This window comes from Dendropsophus ebraccatus, chromosome 1 (genome assembly GCF_027789765.1).
Source record: "Dendropsophus ebraccatus isolate aDenEbr1 chromosome 1, aDenEbr1.pat, whole genome shotgun sequence".
In the NCBI taxonomy this organism is placed as follows: domain Eukaryota; kingdom Metazoa; phylum Chordata; class Amphibia; order Anura; family Hylidae; genus Dendropsophus; species Dendropsophus ebraccatus.
This window is the reverse complement of record NC_091454.1, coordinates 124,135,000-124,158,525: the sequence shown is the minus strand read 5'-3', so window position 1 is coordinate 124,158,525 and position 23,526 is coordinate 124,135,000. Positions and strand designations below refer to the sequence as shown.

The 23,526-nt window shown below is 36.8% G+C and overlaps 1 protein-coding gene across 1 annotated transcript in view; it reads left to right on the top strand.

Annotated features, from left to right (window-relative positions):
• Positions 1 to 21,069, top strand: part of SEMA3A (semaphorin 3A) — a 200,898-nt gene extending 179,829 nt beyond the window's left edge. Inside the window, exons 16-17 of the mRNA XM_069978371.1 lie at positions 11,225 to 11,367; positions 15,190 to 21,069. Of these exons, the coding sequence (XP_069834472.1) occupies positions 11,225 to 11,367; positions 15,190 to 15,645 (599 nt within the window). The 3' untranslated portion in view covers positions 15,646 to 21,069. The remainder of the gene's footprint in view (positions 1 to 11,224; positions 11,368 to 15,189) is intronic.
• The last annotated feature ends 2,457 nt before the right edge of the window (positions 21,070 to 23,526 follow it).

Here is a 23,526-nt window from a genome sequence, read left to right as displayed (position 1 = left end):
AATCCCCATTTACTACAGCTCTTAGTAAATCCGACTACCCCGAGACAGATGCAAAAATATACACATGCTCTAAAACAGGTGTAAACCATAATAAATCAGGCATTCCCTTTAGGTGAACAGGGTTTACGCCAAATAAATATTTGAAAGATTTGTGCAAAAATTACATGGTTTGCTTAAAGATCTGCAGGTATTTTCAGGTATTCGCCTGGTGCATCACTTTGATAATCTCTGGTCTAATTTCTTAATCCTCTACTTTGATAACTATGCAGTTTGTCAGTAGAGGGAAGTCCCACACAGGTTATTACAATCAATAACACATGGTATGCATAGAACCAATCAGATCTGGTTAACCAAGCAGATTAGGAAGTTCCCTCTATGATAGATATACTCTTAAATGTGTGTAAAGAACTCTTAGACCCTATTCCCACATTCTGTGCTTCACAAATGACACAAATGTGGAAGGCATGTAATAATAGGCATAGGTCCCTAGGCTTGCCTGTTCCAATGGCCACCGAAGGGCAGGGCCTATGTGCCAATGATGTCAAGGGGAGGCAACAGTGGTGTTGTGGGTGGGGCTAAGTGACATTTCACCAGTGAAGCCCCACCCAGATAGCACAATCTGGGGCCAAGGGTGATTTTGTGGGTGGGGCTAAGTAGCACTTCGAAGGTGAAGCCCCACCCAGATAGCACAATCTGCAGATGATAAAAGATCACATTTTACTGGAACAAGCACCATGACATATGACAAAATAAGTTATGAAAACTGCTAAATTTACCCTTTTACACCTGTGTAGAGAAGTAACATAGTAACATAGTAAATAATGTTAAAAGAAAACAAGAGTCCCTCAGGTTAAACCTAGGGAAACCCTACTGTGTTAATCCAGGGGAAGGCAAAAACCCTGAATAATCCCTGGATCAAGTCATAATGCAAAAAAGTCGGTGACAGTGTCACTTTAAGTTTTTTTTCCACAGAGGACGCCAGGTCTCTACATGTTTAAGAAATTAATCCTTATAGTGCTTAAATGCTGGATACTATAACCTTCCCTACACTGACAATTTCACAACGTTCTAAGCCCTACTCGGTCAACTCTCCCTCCCTACACTGACTAACTACCACTGTGAATATTGCTGCTTTGCTATATTCTGATTCTGTCCCTGCTTGTTTCACTCTCCCTACTAAACGGCACAGGAATCAGGAAAGACTGTGATAAAATTCTCCCCAGGGCCGCGTTTTATTATATGTACATAAGGTACATAATGACGCTAATTGTACACCCAATCACAGTAATACCAGTAGTGAACATGGTTACTAGATTACATGGTGTGCCCTTCCATCCCCACACGTTCATTGGCTCTTTCAAATTGGTGGGAGGAAACTTACGCAGTCGCGTATGCAATTGCGTACATTTTCATGTTCGAAAATTTCGAAAATGATCATCATAACCATTCCGATCATTGAATAAATTGTTTGTGATCGACCAACACAAACAATTAGCGGCATGTTCATACGAACATTTACGAACATGTTTGCTCATCACTAGTAACTTTACACAGAGCTCTGTATGTTACCAGCGATGCTAGCTCACTGCTAGTAACTTGTCAGTCACTCTATGCACACCACTTCACTTTCTTAAAAAGAAGTCATAGAAACATAGAAGAAGAAAAAGACCACTGGGTCCATATAGTCTGCCCTTTTAGTATTCCCATTCTTACTATTTAAGGATAGATATTTGTTTAAATTATGTTAATGTAGATTTACCAACCACATCTGCTAAAAGTTTGTTCCAAGCAACCACTACTTTTTTAGTAAAGTAATATTTTCTCACATTGCTTCTGATCTTTCCCCTGACTAACCTCTCACTGTGTCCTCTTGTTCTTGAGTTCAGTTTTTTTTTTTTTTTTACTAAAACCCACTTCCCTCCTAGACCTTGTTTAGTTCTTTAACGTACTCTACTTAAAGGTTTCAATCATGTCCCCCCTTTCCCTTCTTTCCTCCAGACTATACAAATTCAAATCCTTAAGTCTTTTCTAATATGGTTTATGCCCAATACCCTCCTCAATTTTTGTAGCCCATCTTTGGACCTGTTCTATTTTATCAATATCCTTTGTAGGTGAGGTCTCCAGAACTGGACACAGTATTCCAGATCATAAAAGTAGAAGGAAATCACAGCTCCAAAAAAACGTGAAGGAGTTAAAATGTCCAAAAAACCTTATTCCAAAGCATGTTAAAAAACAACAACCATGTTAAAAACTGCACATCTACGCGTTTCGGGGACAAGCCCCATAATCGTGACTCATAATCATTATTATGGGGCTTGTCCCCGAAACGCGGAGACGTACTGTTTTTAACATGGTTGTTGTTTTTTAACATGCTTTGGAATAAAGATTTTTGGACATTTTAACTCCTTCACGTTTTTTGGAGCTGTGATTTCCTTGTACTTTTATGGACTGCATACCTGGGTGAACGGTCCATTTCTTATCACCTGCTCCTTACCAAGAGGGTTGCCGTTAATATTGGGACATATTCACACGGTGAGCTGACCTTGTTCTATATTTTTTTGCATTACAGTATTCCAGATGTGGTCTCACTAGAGCTCTATACAGCAGGATCACAATCTCCCTCTTCCTATTGGTTAACCCTCTAGCTCTACAGCCCAGCATGCCTAGCTTTTCCCACTGTCTGGTTACACCGGTGACTCATTGTAGGGCTTTCAGAAATCACTACCCCCTAAATCCTTTTCTTCTGAAGTTTTTTCCAACACAGAACTACCATTATAATACTCGGATAGAGGATTTCCCCTCTCCAAGTGCATTATTTTACATTGAGAAACATTGAACTTCAATTTCCAATGTTTAGACCACTTATCTAGCAAAGCTAAATTATTTTCCATATTACAGGCATCTCTAGGAACATCAACCCTATTGCACACTTTTGTTTCATTAGCAAACAGACAAACTTTACCTACCAAACTTTCTCCTATGTCACTAACAAACATATTAAAAAGAATAAGACCCAGAACAGACCCTTGTGGCACACCACTTGTAACCAGTCTCTGCTCAGAATATACACCATTAACAACCCATAAAAGTCCCATAAAACTAACAAAATCACAAGCACGCTCGGAATATAATAAAAAATATATACTTACCTGTCCCCGTGCTCAAGTAGTGCTTTCTTAATTATGTGTGACAGCCGCCAACCTTCTGCAGCTCCCCCAGCTGCAAAGTCATGATAAATCGCCCGCTCAGCCAGTTAGTGAATGGGGTGGGACACTGCTGCATTCACTGACTGGCTTTGCCTGGCTATGCATGCAATCCATCAACCGGGCTGTGACATTGCAGCTGTAATTCATCTTCCAAACTGCTGACACTGCTAGATGTTGTTAGGTCAAGAAGACGCATGGTACCTTAAAAATATTTAGGTAGTAATACACACATACCATACACACACAAACATACTTCATGTGCACACAAATTTACCTCAGGTACAGTAAAGCACCAGGTTCAGCTCATATGTTGTCAGATCTTTAGCTCCAGGAGTTGCTCAGAAGCCACACTGCTGTCTGTTATCCTTCTCCTTCCTCTCCTCCTGTGTCCCGACTGCCAGCAGCAGCAAATAGGGCAGATGGAGGTATCCTGAGAAAAGGAGATGGGGGAAGATCCCAGGGGAGAGGAGAGGGGCTGCACGGATTCTGCAGATTACATTCTACTGCCTGTTACTCTGGTCACTCCCTTCCTCTATAAATGAAAGATGAAACCCTAGATTAATATATGACCGGGTGGATGGAGCGTGCAGCAGTGCTGGGGGATATTATGTTTTCCTGGAGTTGCTTAACAGGGAGACCCACATCCTGCTCAGGGGCCCACCAAGGGACTTTCCTGTACCTCTGCGTGCCAGTCCGAGACTGGTAGTTAGTATTTTGTGAAGAATTGGTGTTTGACACATCATGCTTTGTGTTTGTGTTGGATTAAAGGGGAACTATCAGCAGGTTAGACTAATCTAACCTGCTGATAGCCCCCTATTGTTCACGTGGTGTCAAGAAGGTAGATATAACTCTCACCTTCCGCTTGAAACCGTTTCCATGCCATTAGTAGTGTGATCCTCGGTCCCAGAGCATGAGCTGGCCTGTCTGATCCATTGATTATCATTAGAAGAAGCGGACCAGATCATGCTCTGGGGGGATTACACTGCTAACAGCACAGCAATGGCACCAAGGGGGAAGGTAAGAGACATACCCTCCTCCTCAGTGCCTCGAGATTTATCTAACCTTCTGATAGTTTCCCTTTAATACATGACTTCTCAGTTTTGTAATTTTTTAGTATTGAATTAAACAGCTACATGAACTTTAAAATTAATTTAAAATAAAATGTTAATATGTTTTCAAACAGTTGTGTATTACATACATCATTTAATCTTTAATTTTTATTTTGCTTTTATTTTTAAAAAATGATCAAAAAATGACCCTGAGACACATATATTGTATGCATGTGATTTACTCCCATTGTTGAAGCTGACAATTCAGATGTATACAACATTACTCAAATCCAGGCTTTACATGAGCAAAGAGCTCCATCTTGTGCATATTTTGGATACTTTTGTGCATAGACAATTCAATGGGATTTTGAGTTTTATGTACATGCAGAGTATTCAGTGTATATTGAAACATTAGGTAACTTTCTTGTGTCTTGTGTTCCAAGTAACCATCATTTTCAAGACCTCTGCTTGTAGTTTCTGGATAAACACATTCTTGTTTACATTTAGATGTTGATCCAGATAAACTGACTGAGGATCTTTATGAAGTGTATCAAAGCTCTATCTCATATTTAGCTAAACACTTAGGTGTAAGGTGAACATTGTCAGAGTTTACAGAATCTAAAGCCCCTATTACACACGGCTATTATACACCTAGACAGCGAGCGGGTAAGTGCAGGGGGTCCGTGGGGAGCTGATCTTTAGATTGCCCGGGGAGCCCATACGAAATAGCAGCGGTCTGCTGTCTCCGCTCTTATGACATGGAGCAACAGCAGCAGATTATTGCCATCGTTGTCTCTCAAGATGTTGAAAGACACAGAAAGACAACGATCAGCTGACATCGCGCATGTCGGCTGATCATTGCCTTTTATTACACAAAGCGATTATCGTCCATAATGGCCAATAATATGTCCGATAATCGATTAGTGTAATAGGGCCTAAATGTGAATAATATTGTTTCCTTTTACTGATTGCAGTCTGAGATCTTTGCATCAGTGATTATAATGAGGCTGCTGCCTTTCTCCACTATGTTCCCGAAGTGGAAACATAGCCTAAAGCACTATTGTACTATAATCATCAACACCATATCTTAAAGGGGTAGTCCACCCAAAAAATTTTTCTTTCAAATCAACTGGTGCCATAAAGTGCCAGAGATTTGTAATTCACTTCTATTAAAAAATCTTAAGTCTTCCAGTACTTATTAGCTGCTGTATGTCCAGCAGGAAGTAGTGTTTTCTTTCCTGTCTGACCCAGTGCTCTCTGTTGCCTCCTCTGTCCATGTCAGGAACTGTCCAAAGCAGGAGCAAATCCCCATAGAAAACCCCTCCTGCTCTCCAGACTGGAAATAATACAACTTCCTGTTGGGCATACAGCAGCTGATAAGTACTGGAAGGCTTGAGATTTTTTAATAGAAGTAAATTACAAATCTCTGTCACTTCATGGCAGCAGTTGATTTGAAAGAAATTTTTTTTGGGTGGACTACCCCTTTAATAAACTATGAAGTATGGGTAGTACAACTGATATATCGCTCAATAACATGGGCTAAACCTGTTGCTAAAATGAGTTTTGACGTGTAAATTTACCTTTAACGGCACTATATGTGTATTCTGCAACCCACAGTTACAGTGCATACTTTCCATCTCAGTACTTTTCCCATAGTATATCAACATCTGAAACTATTAGAAACCATATGACTATGCTTGGTTTTTATGTTGTGTATTATATTCAGATGGCTGAATATACCATGAAAATGATGAAAGCTAGTAAAAACAAACAAGAGGTCATTCTGCTACAGATTGTTTTCTTTTGTCGGGGGCCACTATTTAAACAGTTTTCTTAGATAAGACTTTTAGTCAAACAACCCTTTATCAAAGATTTTGGTTTCAAAATCTGTATAGAAAAAATTTAAATCTACATAGATAGGGGTTAATGTGTGTTGTCATATACAGTATGTTATGCTTCTTAATGCATAGAAACCGTTTGCTGTCAATAAAATGAATGATTTACCAGGATTAACAGCTTTCTAAAAAGTAAATAATAATAATATAAAGTAAATTTTCTTATTTGAATTTTTTCTAATTTTTAGCTTTTAATATCTTTCGGGTATTCAGGTATTCGGGTAGTCAATAATTACATTAACAGGACAAAATATTTTGATAGACTCCTATTGCACAGGAGATGCTGAGGAGGCAGTTAGTTGTGTGCTCCATTGTCTGGTAAGACGAAGCTTGGAGAGCGAAACGGCATAGGAGTGTGAAGTGGGGGGACCAGTGGACTGGGAACTGGTTGCATATCGGTAAACTTTTAATTGTCATCCATATGTATTTGTTCACATGTATGTGATTCCTATCAGCGTACTGTAGCTACTGGCACTAGCACTTTTTACTGTATGCCCTTTATGCTGGATGGCCTATATTATATAGTTTACACATTACATGGATGCACTGGCACTTTAAACAACTTGTCCCAGCAGCATGGTTTCCCCACCTCCCCAGGTCTTGTTTTTAATTGTTTTTCTGTGATTGATTTAATAAACTTTCATTCTTTGGCTATTTGAAATTGATTTATTGTCTTACATTGTGGTCTTCCATATAACATTTCAGTGTAGTTTCGTTAGGAGCACTGCCTGCTCCCACAGCGCTGGTCCACCCCTTTACATTAAAGCCTCACATCTTACCCTCAAAGCCAAACTTTATATTAGCATACCCCAGTCTTTAAAATTTAAATCTACCTCTTTTTATGAGAAAAAGTGCCAATAGCAATTTTTCCTAATTTTATATAGAAAATATTTTCATCTAAGACTATTAAAATCTGTGGGTGAAAATGTTAGCTATACCAGTAAAATCAATCAATCAACAAATAAATAATTGCATAACGTTCTGAAATATCAATGTAGTCCTTTGTGAACTACATGACGCTAGTATTCCAGTTATAGCATTTAAATTAAGAAAAAAGAGATGAGACCGCACATCCAGGAATAGCCGGTGTGGTGACACGGCACCCATCATATTTATTTGTTTGTTTGTACCCTGTTTTTAAGCATTTAAATTAATGTGCAGAACATTTACCCCTTTGTAAGCAAAAGAAAAAAAAGTACTTTTGACACCAAAGCGCCAAAATATTTTGCAGCCCAAAACATAAATTATTGTTCTTTTTAAAAGAAAATTTCTTGTTGAAATGATCACACTTCTGAGTAGGGAAGCAGTGTTAGCTTCTCTATGTGTGTGGTATAGTGAAAGTCCGAGAATTTTGCTTAGTTTCTTAAGTATTCAGCATTCCCTTAATTACCTTTTGCAGGTCACCTTGCAAATGTGACCTTGCCACACAATGTTCTGGTGGTCTCTTTGTTTAATAGACATTGTAAATATTTTCTTATCCTACTGTGTTTTTATCATGTAAGGTGTGATGCTTATGCTTTATGTCACTGCCTTAAATGCTAATTTTCTCAACTGTGTGGTTTGTTTAGGAAATTTTGACGTATAAACACCATTTTCAGTAAGGTATGCCAAGGGGATAATAGCCTGTAATTGCAAAGTGATTTTTTATAGCATGATTAATACTCAGGAAACTCTGCTCTTGTGAAAGGAAATAATTAGTAGAACAACTAAAACTGCTGCATTTGTTCTCCCAATTCGTCAAAAGTAAATATATTATGGAAATAATTGATTGGAGATTGTTTCCTCAATAACATTGCCACTGATTGTAAATCTTCCCTATAAAACTGTGGAAAACAATATCCAACTGCAATATATTATGGAAAACATGTTTTAACCATACAAACACAAACTGAGTTTATATGGAAAGCCACAAGGCCAGATTACATAAATTGTAAAGTATACCTCCCAATTCCCTTGTAAAGAAGGAAGCTGACTGGATCAGGAAGGATCAACCATAATAGGTTTGCTGCTTTATGTGTCCTATAATTTGTGCAATATAAGAAATTACAAGCTTGAAGTGAAGAAAAAGAATATTTGTAAATACCAAGATTATTAAATGTTTGTAGAAGTGTTTTTTTTGTTTTTTTTTTAGAATGTTCTGTTAAAGCCCACAATTAGGTTCTTTTTGGGTGGTCCAACTGAAACACAGGACTTTTCAGGAAAACCCCTTTCAGAGCTAAACAGTAGATTAGGATTTCATTTTACAAAATGTGAAGTGACAGGTAAAATTACTAAGGATTATTGGGGCTCTCAATCATTTGGTCCATAAGGCTATGTTCACATGCTGTACAAACAGCGGACGTTGCTCATGAATGGCCATTGTTTAACATTACCTATGGGCGGAATTAATGATCGTGATCTTTATTTCCATCCCTAGGTAGTGTTAAACAACGACCGTTCATGCAAAACAGCTGTTGTTTGTACAGCGTGTGAACATAGCCTAAGGCCATGTTCACATTATGTATGACATCAGCTGTTTTGTGACCCAGTCAGGTCACAGAACGGCCGGTGTTACTGAAGATCATCCCTGCCAGTACTGCAGTACAGGCTGGATGATCTTCTCTACTGCTGAATTCAGAAGCAGGCGCACTCGTGTGCGCCCGCATCCCAATTTACTGCTGCACACAGTGGAGTGTGCAGCTGGAGCCGCACGCTCCATTGTGTTTACTGACAGGTTCTCTGTGGCCTCTTTTCAATTAATAGCGGCCACAGAAAACTGACATGTCAGTTTTTCGTGCGGCCGGATGGAATCATGGCCGGAGCGTATACTATGTGTATACGCTCTGGCTGGGGTTCCATTCATTCACATTCAACATATGTTTTGTTTAAATCATGGTCGTTGTTGAAAATTGCAACAATGGCTGTGATCTATACAAAATATACATTGTGTGAACATAGCCTAAAGATGTATTTTTATATTTTTTTTTCTAAGAAGAATAGGATGCCCATAATGGCTTTATATCTCACTTTCTTTCTCCTGAATAACAAAAAAACCTGATATGGTTGTTTGAAAAGGTGTTATTAGTTGGATGATACATTGCTATCATCTTTATTTATAAGAATTGTTTGTAAAAATATATGGCATAACTTGCACCAAATACAAATCTATGTAACTTGAACCAAATTTTAGACAATATTTAAATATTTTTGCCAGTTGTGGCCTTGGAAAAGATGGTGTGGTCTTGGTAAAGGGAGGTTGGGCTTAAGATGCAATACATTGTACCAAAGTGCACCAAAAAATCTGGTGCAGGACTTAGTTGCCATTTAACCCAGCTAATAGTCTGAGACACTTTGATAAATTTGGTGCATAATCTTTATGGGGATCAGCCATCAACATAAAACGACGTAATGGAAAATCACTGCCCACCAATTTATTCTCACAGATATAAGTCACCAGCAAAGGTGTCTGTCTGAGACTTACCCCTCCTTATAAAGAGCACAAGAACTCTTGGCTGTTTCAAAATTTTCTCTGTATGGGGAGTATTTAGGGATAGGAAGGTATGGTTTACTAAAAACTAGGCATGGCTTACAAGCGTCAAAAATGTGACACTTTTTTCTGTACAATTTTCTTGTAAAAGATAGCTAATAGATAGTACAAATAATAGTACAAATTTACACGAGACGCACCAGTTTTACAACAGCATTAGAATATGTTTCCACAATGGGATGATCATGATAATGATTTATGTCCGTCATTATGAATAGATTGCCTTCCTTTTGCACTAAAATCCCATAGTGGAAACATACGCTCAGTCTTTTTAAAATCCAGCTTAATTTTTGAATGCACAGTCTACATTTAGGTTATGTTTACATATAGTATTTCCATCAGTACATCAACCAGTAATTTTTCAACCAAAAGCAAAAGTGGTTTGAAACTCACTTTAATTTTACTCTGTTTGCTTTACTCCTGATTTTGGCTACAGATACTGACAAAAATACTGACAGAAATACTGACAAAATACCATGTGTAATTTTTCATAATCTTCTCAAATGAGCCAACCCTCAGACTACTTATCTGAAGAAGAGGTCAAGCCTCGAAACGCGTTATCAATGTAATAAATGTTATTCTCATCTAATCACTACGACTCCCAGTAGTTTAGTAGTGATTATTATCAGTTGCCGTTCAGCTCCGTAGAAGTCCCGAACCCTTGGCATGGCTGTGTCTCCAGCCTGCATATCCTGCTTTTTGTGATAATGGACTATGTTAGGTTATCTTCACACAACATCAAAAAAAGAGAAAAGGCAACCACCTTTTCTATTTAAAAAATGTTTGTTATTGCTGCTATGTAAATGACTTCAAAGCAATGCATTGAAGTCAAAGGAATGATGGACATCCAATGCACACAGTGTATAAAATGACTGGTGTTGTCTGTGCGGACATCAAAATAATTATCTTGTCAATTATTATTGTTATTATTATTATCTATTCGGACGTTATTTTTTTGTTGTTCACACTCATTTTTTACTTTTTCATTGTCTTTTCACTGTTTTTACTATTATATTCAATGGACTTTTCAATTCAAAAACACACTCATAGGCCAATTAGTCCACCTAAACTAGAATAATGTACCAACAGCTGTCAATGCACTGGGAGGCAGCCAAACAGCAATCTTTTTTTACTCAAAATGACAGATGGCATTTTAAATGGAATATAAGAAACATTGTGTGAATGTGGCCTAAAGATGACATCTCTTGTTTTTTGGTTTTTTTTGTGCTCTGTTATAAAATATGAACCTCACAATGAATAGGTCTCTTGCCTAAGACCACCATCTATTAGCCATAATGTAATAGAGACCCACTAAAAAAAAGCATCTCCTGCCTATGTTTTGCAATCGTAATTTTAGATGATACTTGTGCTAGATGTGATCATACAATGTGCTTGAACTTAACTTAATTGTTAGCAAAATGGTTTATTCAGTCTCTCATAACATAAAAAGTTCTAAAACCATTGGTACTTTACCATGTTTGAAAAAGAAAGGTATCAGACTAAAAGTGTCATGTGTGCATATTGATGTGATTTTCTTTCTGCTTTCAGATGATCCACATAGACAAAGTTTGGAGGAGAAGATAATCTATGGTGTGGAGAACAGCAGTACTTTCCTTGAGTGCAGCCCAAAATCACAGAGAGCCACAGTATTCTGGCAGTTTAAGAAACAGAATGATGACAGGAAAGAAGAGGTAAATAGTACTTTTAGGTCCTCTTCACGTTAACGTTGCAGTATTTGTAATGACAAAAACTATAATTAAAGTATTTGAATTGTTAGTGCCAGTCAGTTCCTGTATTTTATCATCGTGTTACATGGAAGAAAAATGTAAATGCTTTGATACATTAATTAAAGAGAAGCTATCAGCAGGTAAGGACATTGTAACGGGACATTATGTAGAGGCACATGGTGCCTTTAATATTGTGTCCCAGTGCACAGTTCTTTATGAAGGAAGCGTTTTATTAATATGTAAATGATGCCATTTGGTAAACCAATATGGCTGCTTGTCTGCTTTTCTTTCTGTAAATAATAAGGCCACCTCTCTTCAGAGGCTGTCATTGCCGAGATAAAGTGATACACAATACCTTGTAATTTTTTCATGCATTTTGTTAGTCTACAAAAACAAAACTAAAACATAAAACTATGATATCATCTTCACCTTTATATAACCAATAGAATTTTGGAGTTCAGATTTCCTTTAAATATAGAGTCAAAGTATGAAGGAGTATAAGATTGTTTTCCATTTAAGTGTTCACTGCATAGCAAAAAAAGACACTGACATGTAGTAGCATTGTTAAGTGCTGGTGCCACCACCATAATTGTAGTATCTTTAAAGTGTGTATAAAAAAAGTTACAGGCTGGTAAAAAGCTGAATATGCTTTATTAGGTAATTTGAAAAAGTTGGAAAAGTTATTTTATTTAATTGTAAATTTCTATATTAGCACAGTTTGGTTGAAATAAAATGTAATTATATAGGGTTTTTTTGTTTGTTTGTTTCTTCTTCAGATAAATATATGATGCATATAAGCATAAAGTGATTTGTGATTACAATAACACTACAAATGTTCTTTAGAAACCGTTAACAAGTATAAAACCATTTTTACAATAGCAGCTAAGAGCATATTTAGCTGTTATACTGACTGAAGTGACAACACAATTCTTCAGCATGAATTTTTTTAACTTTTTTAGTATATAGTAAAATACATTTAGTTGTAAATAGTAGCTGCTATGTTAACTTTCGATGTACAGCTTAAGGTCAAGAAACAAAAATGAGAGACAACTGCCATATGTAGATGTAGATGGTAGTTGTTTTTTTTTTTTCAATCTGTTTATCCACCCAAGTACTTTGCATCTAAATATATTAAAAGATTACTGCTCTGTTCAGTTAAAGGGAGACCTGTAAGTCTTTCACTTTATTTTGCGGTCTGCTTATTTTTAATAGACCTTAGGCTATGTTCCCACAACGTCAAAAATAGAGAAAAAGCGTCCGAGTTTGGTATTAAAAAAAAAAAGGCTGGTTTTGCCGGGATTTAACTGACTGCAATGGCAATTGAAGTCAATGGGAAGCAGACGTCCAATGCACACAGTGTATTGAATAACAGACTTTTTACCGCGGACATCAAAATAACGAACATGATTATTATTTTCAGACGTCTTTTGCAAACAGCGGACATTGTTATTAGTTGTTCACAAACAGTATTTCTTTCTCCTTTTTTACTATTAAATTCAATGGACACACCCCAATAATGTACAAACGCCAGTCATTGCACTAAGGGGAGGCCAGGCTGCTAAATGACGTCCGTTATTTTAGACTCAAAATAACGGACGTCATTTTAAATGGGGCTGAAAAAACGTTGTGTGAACATAGCCTCTATGTAAGTCATAGTAGTATTGGATATAAATAGATACAATTTATATGTATAACTATAGGGAAAGTTATTTTTTTCTTTATTTTACCATATGTTCAGTATAATTTCAAGTACTCCATTGAATTTTTTTGCTGATCTCCCTGAGCTCAGTGATTGTTGTGCTAAGTTAACATTAAATTGTAGTTGGGAATTCTTCAATATATTTACAATACTTTCTAGGTGTATATTGTGCCAAGATGGTGCATAAGGTGTAAGACTTATAATACTTTTACCACTTTTACTTTTAAAGAATGTCTCTATACAACACTAGACAGCTTGTCAGATTTGTGTCTAAGTTTAAGACACATATATTACCCAGTGAAAGCTTGATTCTGTCTAAAATTATTGTTACAAAGTAGAGTAGTTACCTTAGTTGCTCCCTGCTGCTAACATTCTCTTGCAGCCCTAGTCCCAATACGCAGTACTTTTGTTGGGACACCACTATGCCCACAGATTGGCTGAATGGGCATATCCATGTACCAATATCATGTACTTATATATATGGTACATGCTGACACGGTTAACTACTAGAGCAAAGAGACAGACATTTCCTTTCATATATCTTTCTGTTCTTCCATAATATAGAAACATGCTTTTAGAGGTTTCCCCTGACTTGCTATAAGTTTGAATGCCACTTTTCTCCCCCTCCCATGCCATTCCTTGCTTAGGACTCAACTGACAAGCTGTCAATCATGCAGGAATAGGGAGCAGAAGCTCAGGGGAAAAACTCTTTAACACGTTGCATAGAAAAATAAGCATTTTTATGTTATGGAAGCACAGACTGATATACGCAAGGTTTCCTTTGTTTTTCTTGAACGAACAGCTATTTAAAAGTGTCAAGTAAAAGACATTAAGAAAAACAGAGAGAAAAGCGGAAAGGGTTTGTAGATCCTATTGCAAATTCAGTTTAAGGCTATGTTCACACAACGTCAAAAATGGAGAAACATCCGATTTTGCTATTTAAAAAAAGTCAGTTTTTGCAGCAATTTAACTGACACCAATGCAATTGCATTGAAGTGAATGGGAAGACGGACGTCCTATGCACACAATGCATTGAAAAACGGACGTTTTTGCCGCGGACGTCAAAATAATGAACATGAACATTATTTTCGGACATTTTTTGCAAATAGCGGACGTTTTGTATTAGTTGTTCACACACAGTTCTTCTATTGTCACCGTTTTGTCTCCGTTTTTACTATTAAATTCAATGTTTTTTTCAATTAAGCCAGAACCAAAGGCCAATTAGTAACCCCAAACTAAGATAATGTGCAAACACCCGTCATTGCACTAAGGGGATGACAGGCTTTGAAAACCGTCCATTATTTTAGACTCAAAATAACGGACGCCATTTTAAATGGAGCTGAAAAAAATGTGTGAACATAGCCTATAACTGTACACAAATGCAGTACACGATGAAGATACAAGTTACAGTCCTGTAACAGTTTCATCTAGAATGATATATAATGTGGAAAGGGTCTTAGGTGAGAAAGAAGGGAGGGGGGAATTAACAGAACCATGGGAGGGGGGGAGTTTAGATGGGGAATAGAAAAGAAGAGAAGGGAGGGAGGAAGGGAGGAAAGAGGGAGGGAGGGAGGAAAGAGGGTGGGGGGATTCCTGCGTCTCACCACATTAAAGATTTAAATGCAAAGACCTAAATGCAAAAGATCCATACACAGACATGTATCGTATGTTGTAAAACAATCTATTAAGATTGATTATGTTTCATTAGAGCAATCCAAGGATCCCAAACTTTTGAGTAGGCATCATGTGAGAAATATGATAATATAATATAATATAGTATAATGATAACTTGTTATAAGAGTACAGTTATTCCCCTGTATTAACTGTCCCTAGTTTCGCCGGAATACACATTTACAAGGTTTAATACACAAGGTGCTTTAAGCAAATTGTGTTTTTGTTAAATACAAATCCATGCTCAAAACAAGATAAACCCCATTTCTCATAGATTGTAAGCTCTCACAAGCAGGGCCCTCTCTACTCTTGTAGTAAGATAATTTGAATGGAGATTTGTAATGTCTGATTTTTGCCTATTAATGTACACTCAGGATTTTAAAGTGCTTACGATTGTAATTTCTCCCTTTTTACAGGTAAGAATGGATGATCGCACAATAAAAACAGACCATGGTCTTCTCCTCCGCACCTTAAAGAAGAAAGATTCAGGAATCTATTATTGTATTGCAGTAGAACATGGATTTATGCAAACACTCCTCAAAGTAACTCTAGAAATTATTGATACAGAGCATCTTGATGAACTTCTGCACAAAGAAGAAGATGGAGAAAGCCAGAAGCACAAAGAACCATCAAACAACATGTCACCCACACAGAAGATCTGGTATAGAGACTTCATGCAGCTTATTAACCACCCAAATCTCAATAGTATGGATGAATTTTGTGAGCAAGTATGGAAAAGAGACCGTAAACAACGTCGGCAAAAAAATGCCAATGCCCAGGTTAGCCCTAACAAATGGAAGCACCTACAAGAAAATAAGAAGGGCAGAAACAGGAGGACCCATGAATTTGAAAGGGCACCAAGGAGTGTCTAATCCACATTACCTCTTCAAACCTCATCCGAATAGGATTTGTATAGACATTAAACTGGAAAAATGCAATATTCATGAATCTTTTCATGGCATTATTTGGATGTTTACAGAGTGGAAAGTTAACAAAACTTTCTACTAAGTCTAAATAAAATACATTAGTGACTTTCCAAATAGACTTAGACTTCATAGACAAATTGTAAGATTTTAAAGACAAAGACTCACAGCTTGGTTTTCCTATTTCTGAAACAATCCTCATCCAATTTATTTCCATTTATTTTACTTTTCTAAGGAGAAACAGTTAGTTTGCCATTGAAATGAGAAAAGCCTAGCATCAGTCGTCAGCACCATTTTGGAACTAGATATGACATTCATTATCCTTGTTAACAATATCTTTATATTGTACATTTACAGTAACTTGCTTTTTTTCTACCTACTATGTGCATAGGATAAGATGATGCCGGGGAATGTACAAAACTGCAACAATAACTTGGCTGCTCCCAAGCAAACAAGTTGTGATTACTGATCTACTACTGATATCTTCAACCAACTTTGACCTTAAGTTTTAATGTACTAAACTTTAATTTAAACATACCATGACAAATATGCAGTAAATGTAATTTGTTCCTCTTTTTGGTTTCTTACTAGTTATAGCACATTTTTTGTCTTGCACGCAATTTTTCTTGAAAATAGAAAATTATTTTTATTTTATTTTTTTGACTTAACATTTTTATTTTAAAAAGTAATGCATTGAATACTTAACAAGGGGATGATGTGTCATATTTTGGGGATAACATTTAAATGTTAAACATATTTTGTAATGAAAAAGAAACTCCACGTGAAAAAAAAAGGGAACAAATATCCTGAATAAATTATGTTTTGGATCCAAGGTCCATCTGGCATAAGGAGAAGCTGTACGAGATGTTGGAATATTCCATATTTTTCACATTTAGCTTTAATGAAGAATGAGTGGCATTACTGATGGATAAATTGCATTAGTTATACCACTCATTTGTGTAATAGTTGACTTAGGATAGTTGCTAATATAAAAGTTTCTTACAGGTTGTTTTGATCTGACATGTAGATTATGGATAGTTTAGATAGTTTGGTGATTGTGATCATTAACCATTACTTTTACAACATCAGCAAATATAATGTGATTTACACAATATAAAGTATCCATCCAGTATTCAAAATGCAACCAAGTATTCTGGTGAATATCTAAAACAGTACAATATGGTTGCATATACATATATGTCCATATTGGTGTCCATCAAATGATATCTGATTTTATCATATGACAAATTGAAATGTAAATTCTGGGCACTGACTATGCAATCTTATATATTTAAAGTTGTCAATAAGGTTGTATGAAGTTTCAGAAATGGTGCCCCTTGTATATAGGCTAGGTCTAGTATTGCAGCATAACCCTGTTATATTGCATAGGTATGCACTGCAATATCAGAGATTATGACACTGTTGTGAATAAAAGCTGCCATGTTTTTCTTTTCTTATACAACATCTTCAAGAAGATCTAGATCAAATCTTATAGTGGAAGGCAAGAACTAGTTTTCTGTTTGAGGCCAGTTCACACAATGTATTATTTTAATAAATAACGGCTGTTGTTGCAATTTGCAACACCAGCCACTATTTATTGAAAGTGTCTCAAATGATATTGTGTTCTATGGAATCCCGGCCGGAGTGTATACACTGTGCGGCCACTATTCATTGAATGGTGGCCGCACAAAATTGATTGTGCAGACAATGTAAAGTGCGGCTCCAGCTGGACTTTACATTGTCTGCTATGGTTGATTGGAATGCGGGAACACCCGAATGTGTCCGAATTCTAATTTGAAATAAGTGATGTTCATCTGGCCGGTACTGCAATACCGGCTGGGTTAAACTTCACATACAGCGGCCTTTCTGTGACACGGCCGTGTCACAGAACAGCCGCTGTCTTAGGCTCTGTGCACACTGAATGAACCATACTTTAGCGCGGAGAGAGGAGGTGTGCGAGACTCCCATAGACTGTCATTATGACAGGGAGGCTGGCTGGCTGCAGAGAGCCTTACAGCGTGTGAACGAGGCCTGAATGTAAGCATCTTCAGCCAGTAAGTTTTTCCAATGTTATTCTAAAAAAAAATTATAGTTTGCTTTTATTTATTTCCTTAGTGGCGTAATGATAACATTGAAGCTCATTTGCAACAATTAACAATGGCCACTACAATGTAAATTTTATCCTTTTTACATTGTAAAACATTAGGGGAGATGATCAAAAACAGTGTGAAAGAAAAATTGTCTGTGTTGCCCATAGCAATCAATCCAAGGTCAGCATTCATTATTCAAGCACCAACTACATGAAAACTGTGTTGTTACTATAGGCAACAAAGTTTTTTGTTCTTTTCAGTTTTCATTATCCTATAAAATTAGCTTATTTTTTATAACTTGACTGTTTGCTTTATATGGTTCACTTTTATCACCCTTTAACCTCACAATTCTCAATATAGCCATTAAATTCCATTACCACAGGTGACATTTAAGCTGTCCATAATATGTCCATCAAATGCCCAAATGGCAATTATTATTGTTATGCTTATGTTTTTGTTTTATCCCTATCTTGTAATATACATTATGCTTTCTGCTTTACAAGCAGGAAATATTTTTTTATAAAAGAATCAGTCTAAACATCTACTTAATCATCTTAATTTAATTCTGAATATTGCAAATGGTAATAATGTAAACTGTCAGGCAGAACTGCTGAAGAACTTCCAGTAACATCCACTAGAGAACTTTACTTGTTACAATCTATCTCATGAAATGGCATTTGTCAAGTACAGTACATATAATGCATTTGTATACCTAAAGTTGTTAATTCCTTTTTTGATTGCGTTTTAACCTTTGTAATTCTACTTAATGTAGCCTTATTATTTTACTGGAGCTGACCACTGATAGCCTCAGTCTTTGCTGTTCGACATGGGGGTCAATAGTGAAAGGGGGGGGGGGAGTGATTGATTTTTAACTAATTTTACTGTATCTCCTGAGGGAATTTATGCCAGAGGTGCCATATTGTCAATTCTTTTACTATGCTCATTTGACCAACCTACACGGAAATGTCTATGGTTGCATCAAATAGCTTCCCAGGTAACAGTTATGCCATGTGTTTGGCCAAATTTAATGACATAGGGTGATTTAAAGAAAGTGTCCCAGGCCCTACTTACAGATTTCTGTGCTTAAAAGTGATCTGTCAGCTGTAAATCAAATTATAAATTGCTGACACTGTTATGGTGTGTTTACACGGAGAGATTTACCTGACAGATTTTTTAAGCCAAAGCCAGGAACAGACTATAAACAGAGAACAGGTCATAAAGAAAAGACTGAGATTTCTCCTCTTTTCAAATCCATTCCTGGCTTTGGCTCTCAAAATCTGTCAGATAAACCTGTCTGTGTAAACGCACCATTAGATAGCTGTTAGGTCAAGAAGACATGTGGTACCTTTTATAACTGTTCTTCCAGAATGTAAGAAAATGCTTTTATTCTCTGGTATAGAGAGTCAAAAAGACTTTTCCAAGCTTCTGATAAAACATACCATGCATCTCTCCTTGACTTAATAGCTATCTAACAGTATGAGCAGATTAAAACTTCCTTATTTATTCCAAATCCATAAAAACATTAGGAAATAGTAAACAATGCCCCCCCCCCCAAAAAAAAATAAAAATAAAATAAAATAAAAATGTCAAACAAAAATTTCAAAAACATTTTCATGTTGCTCTGTATTGATTTAAATACTCTAGTGCCTTGGACTCCTTATATAATGTGACATACACTATTTAGATAGAAGACCTTTATTTTCTTAGACAAAGTTTTCAGTCAACAAATGATAATGTCTGGGTTTATGTAGAATTTGATGCCGTCTCTATAGGTATCAGGGGTTCTGGCCCTGTAATAACATCTACAGTCTATAGCTTTACAGGATGCTCATTAATATAATTTACCTTTTTTTATTTTTTATTTACTGCTCCCAATGTGTTACTTCAATTGGTTGTCCCATGCCGTTTTGCAGTCTAGTAGATGAGCAAGAATGAATAAATAGCAAGGTAAAAAATCTTTTTCTAAACCATGGTTACCATAAATGTCATCTGAAGTGTATTTATTTCACATGTCATTCTTATTACATGATGACTATAACAAAATAAACTATTTCACTATTGTAAAGTGATGTGATCTTGCTTCTTCGGTCATAAAGAAATCTAGGTTAGGCAAAATATATTTATTGAAACATTAGACTATGGAAAGCTTTTTGGCCATAACCTTGGATCCAAAGTAGCATTTTATTTACAATATCTAGATGTTATTTTCCTTCCTTTTTTGATGGTTGTGGTAGCACAAAGTGGTTTTTAACCATAACAAGGCACCTATGTGTCAGCACAATAATTTTACTTATCCTTTTACTGATATAATACATGACAAATGGGATATACGCACAGCTATTCAGCGTGCAGTAGTTGTTAAACATATTTGCTCTACCTAAGCAATGGAGCCGGAAATGGGAAGCACATAACTGTAAATAGATAATTCTGTACATTTTCTAACATGTCTTCCACTATCATATTCATGAACCATATAACATAACAATGCTTCAGTATTGGACAACAATGACAACAATTGTGCAAAATGCCGCTTTGCATTTATTGTACAGACTTGAGGCCCACTTAGAGCAACTACTGTATGTAAAAAAAAAAAAATCCTTCAGAACAACTATTTGCATGTGAAGAAAGTCTCTGATCCCATTTTATGCAGTATTTAGTGATATCAATGGTATGTGTTTAAATAGTTTGGTTTTGCTACCTGAACATTAGCCAACAGAGATGTAAATATTTTTCAATAGTTAGGGAGGTACAGTGTAATGTACTGATAACCATAGGTACTCCATTTCAATGTGCTCACATACAAATATAATCATTACAAAGCCCAAATGGCAGCCACATACTGTGGCCTAACAGTGGTAATTTTGCTGTTTTAATGTGTTTCTATCAACAAGCCGAAGAACAAAGTGCTTATGTTTCATTGTTAATATGTATCAATGCATTGTATGGGGGAATTAAAAAAAAAAAAAAAACTGGAGAGGAAATGTATTAAGACTTGCTGCTGTAAATTATTCTTTTTGGCATGTATTCAGTTGTTAAATAAACATTTCTTCAAAATACCCTAAACTCTGTATGTTTATAAACTAAATAATTAATGAGCCAAATTACCATGTGCCTACTGTAGGTGTCCAGATCACTGTGTCATATCAACACTTCTAGTTTTGGAATTAGAACATACTGTATGTAGGGTACTGCTTTGGAGAATGAATTGTGCAGATGCATGGTATAATGCAGTGTTTGTGTCTTTGGTAGTGTAACACATGTAATACAGTATGCTGTTGAAAGTTTGCACGCTAGTAAAAGTAACATAAAAGTATAGTATGGATGTTAAGTCAGTATTAATAAAGTGTGACGTGTTTTAATACTAATGGGGTCCTTGAAATAATTTTAGCTTTATGTACAAAACTGCTTATTTCTTTATAGAGACAGAACCACCAAGAATGAACCAAATGTATTTGGTTACCAGTATCTTAACTTTGCTCTTCTTTAACCATTCTTTGCTAGAGCAACTTGTGTGTCTAGGGTCCGCATGACTCCCATTCAAAGCGAAAATTCAGCTTCCAGACAGGTGTCCTGATATTTTCCTTTAGAATTTTCTAGTATAAATGATAATTCATTGTTCCATCAATGATGGCAGATCATCCTAGCCCAGATGTAGTGAAACAGACCCAAATCTTGATACTACCACAAACATGTTTCACAGGTGATATAAGGTTTTTATCTTGGAATGCAGTGTTTTCCTTTCTCCAAAAAGAACACCTCTTATAACAGCAATGTTTTTTTGTTGTTGTTTTTTTGGAGTGCAGTTACTGGCGCTGATGACCATTGCTGGGACCTCACAGTTTCTCTGTCTTTTTTTGCACTTGTGCCATTTTTGTACTCACAGTACACTTTCACCACAGCTGTAACTGCCTGTTTTGGATTTCACAAGTAGGATTTCACACCAGTATAGAAGGTTATGACTATTGAAGATACAGAAAAGTGTTTCCACCTGAGGTTATCCATAGTTTCTATACTCTTCATTCTCTGGCTTTTACACTTGCAGCTTTGTGCCCTATGGCCATGGCTTACATTGTGTATGCATTATGCTGGCACCACCTCTCCGTCCCTCCTCCCCACCCTCTTCATCATTAGAAATGCTCCAGGCAGATTGTCTCCTGTGCGAACATTGCATAGGTGCTTAACGATCCAGCCCATGTTCAGTATTCACACAGCTGCCAAATAGTAGGCAATCTGCCTGGGGCATTCCTAATGATGAGGAGGGTGGGGAGGAAGTACAGACAGGTTGTGCCAGCCTAATGCATACACAATGTAAGCCACTCCCGTAGGGCACGAAGCTGCAAGTTTAAAAGTTGCTTTTTTAGGACAATAACTGCATCACCTGCTGAACGGACCCCGGACAGATCTTGGAGTTAAAGCAGCTATCTGAAGGTACAAGCGGTTTGGGGGGCCAGATTGTGGGTACAGAGTCGCCTTAATCTGTCCATCAGGGGGGCAACTAGAGAAGGAATAGAGGAATGACTACCTGGCCCCATCACAGGAGCATTGTATTAACACCCTGCAACTATCCCTCTCTTTTGTAAGCAAGTCCAACACGTCATTACCCTCCCCCCCACACACACACACTTACAAAGAGAAACAAAAAGTTTGGGTACTTACACAACCTCACTGCTTTGTGAGTGCTGATAAATGGTGCAGTTGCAACTGATCCCCTCTGTGCCTGGTGGCAAATACAGGTTTGCATCTAGTAGGTTTAGTCATGTAGTGTTTATGTAATGTTCAAGGCTATGAGTTTCTTACAATATTTCAAATAAAATTTTGGCATGGTACACAGACATACAGTACCAAAATATAAGGAGTAGAGATCAGTAAGTTCTGGAAGAGTAATGGATGTAAGCATTAATGTATGGGAGCACAGCAGGTGAATTATTATTATGGGAGCTGTACACAGCATGGGCCATTATTACTATATGGGGGCACAGCAAGGGACATGTATTACTATATATGGGGCACAGCAGAAGGCATTATTACTATATAGGGGCATAGCAGGAGATGTCACCTGCGTTTTTGTGTTCTCAAGCCCCACAAAGTTTTGCCATTTTTCATTGTAGGTGAGATGCTGTGACCTTTCTTATTTTATTCATTATATATTGGACTACTTGATTGCTGACACTTTGGATCACTGAGCACCATTGAGTGAGATCTATGTTTATGCAAGTGAAATACTGTTGTTTCTTGCTATATGGACATAGTGAGACTATCCATACCTTTACTGTAGTTGTCTGAAGATGCAATCGCCTTGGAATTTGCTTTTTGTTGCCATTCTGAAGTATCATATGGGCGTGTCCTTAGCCACGTTGCTATGACACTTCAGAAATAAATAAATAAAAAAAGCCATGTATGAAGTTTGGAAGATCTTGATTAGCTAACAGTTTCTCTTTTAGTCTTGTAGTCTGTGATTGTATATTATAAAAGGAGAACCAACCTACACCAGCCCAGGTAACAGTCAAATGGAACGAACATATGGAAATAACAGCACAGAAAGAAAATTCTCAATGGTATAATGCAACAAATTCAAAAGATAGTTATGTTGAAGCTAAAAGCACTAATGGTCACAAGTACTTGTTAAGTGATGTCACAGCAGAGGAATAGAAAACACAACACAGTATGAATTAGTGATGTGACAGCACAGATGTAATGAATTAAACAATGTCCCAGTACCAAACACTTTGATAAAGATAAA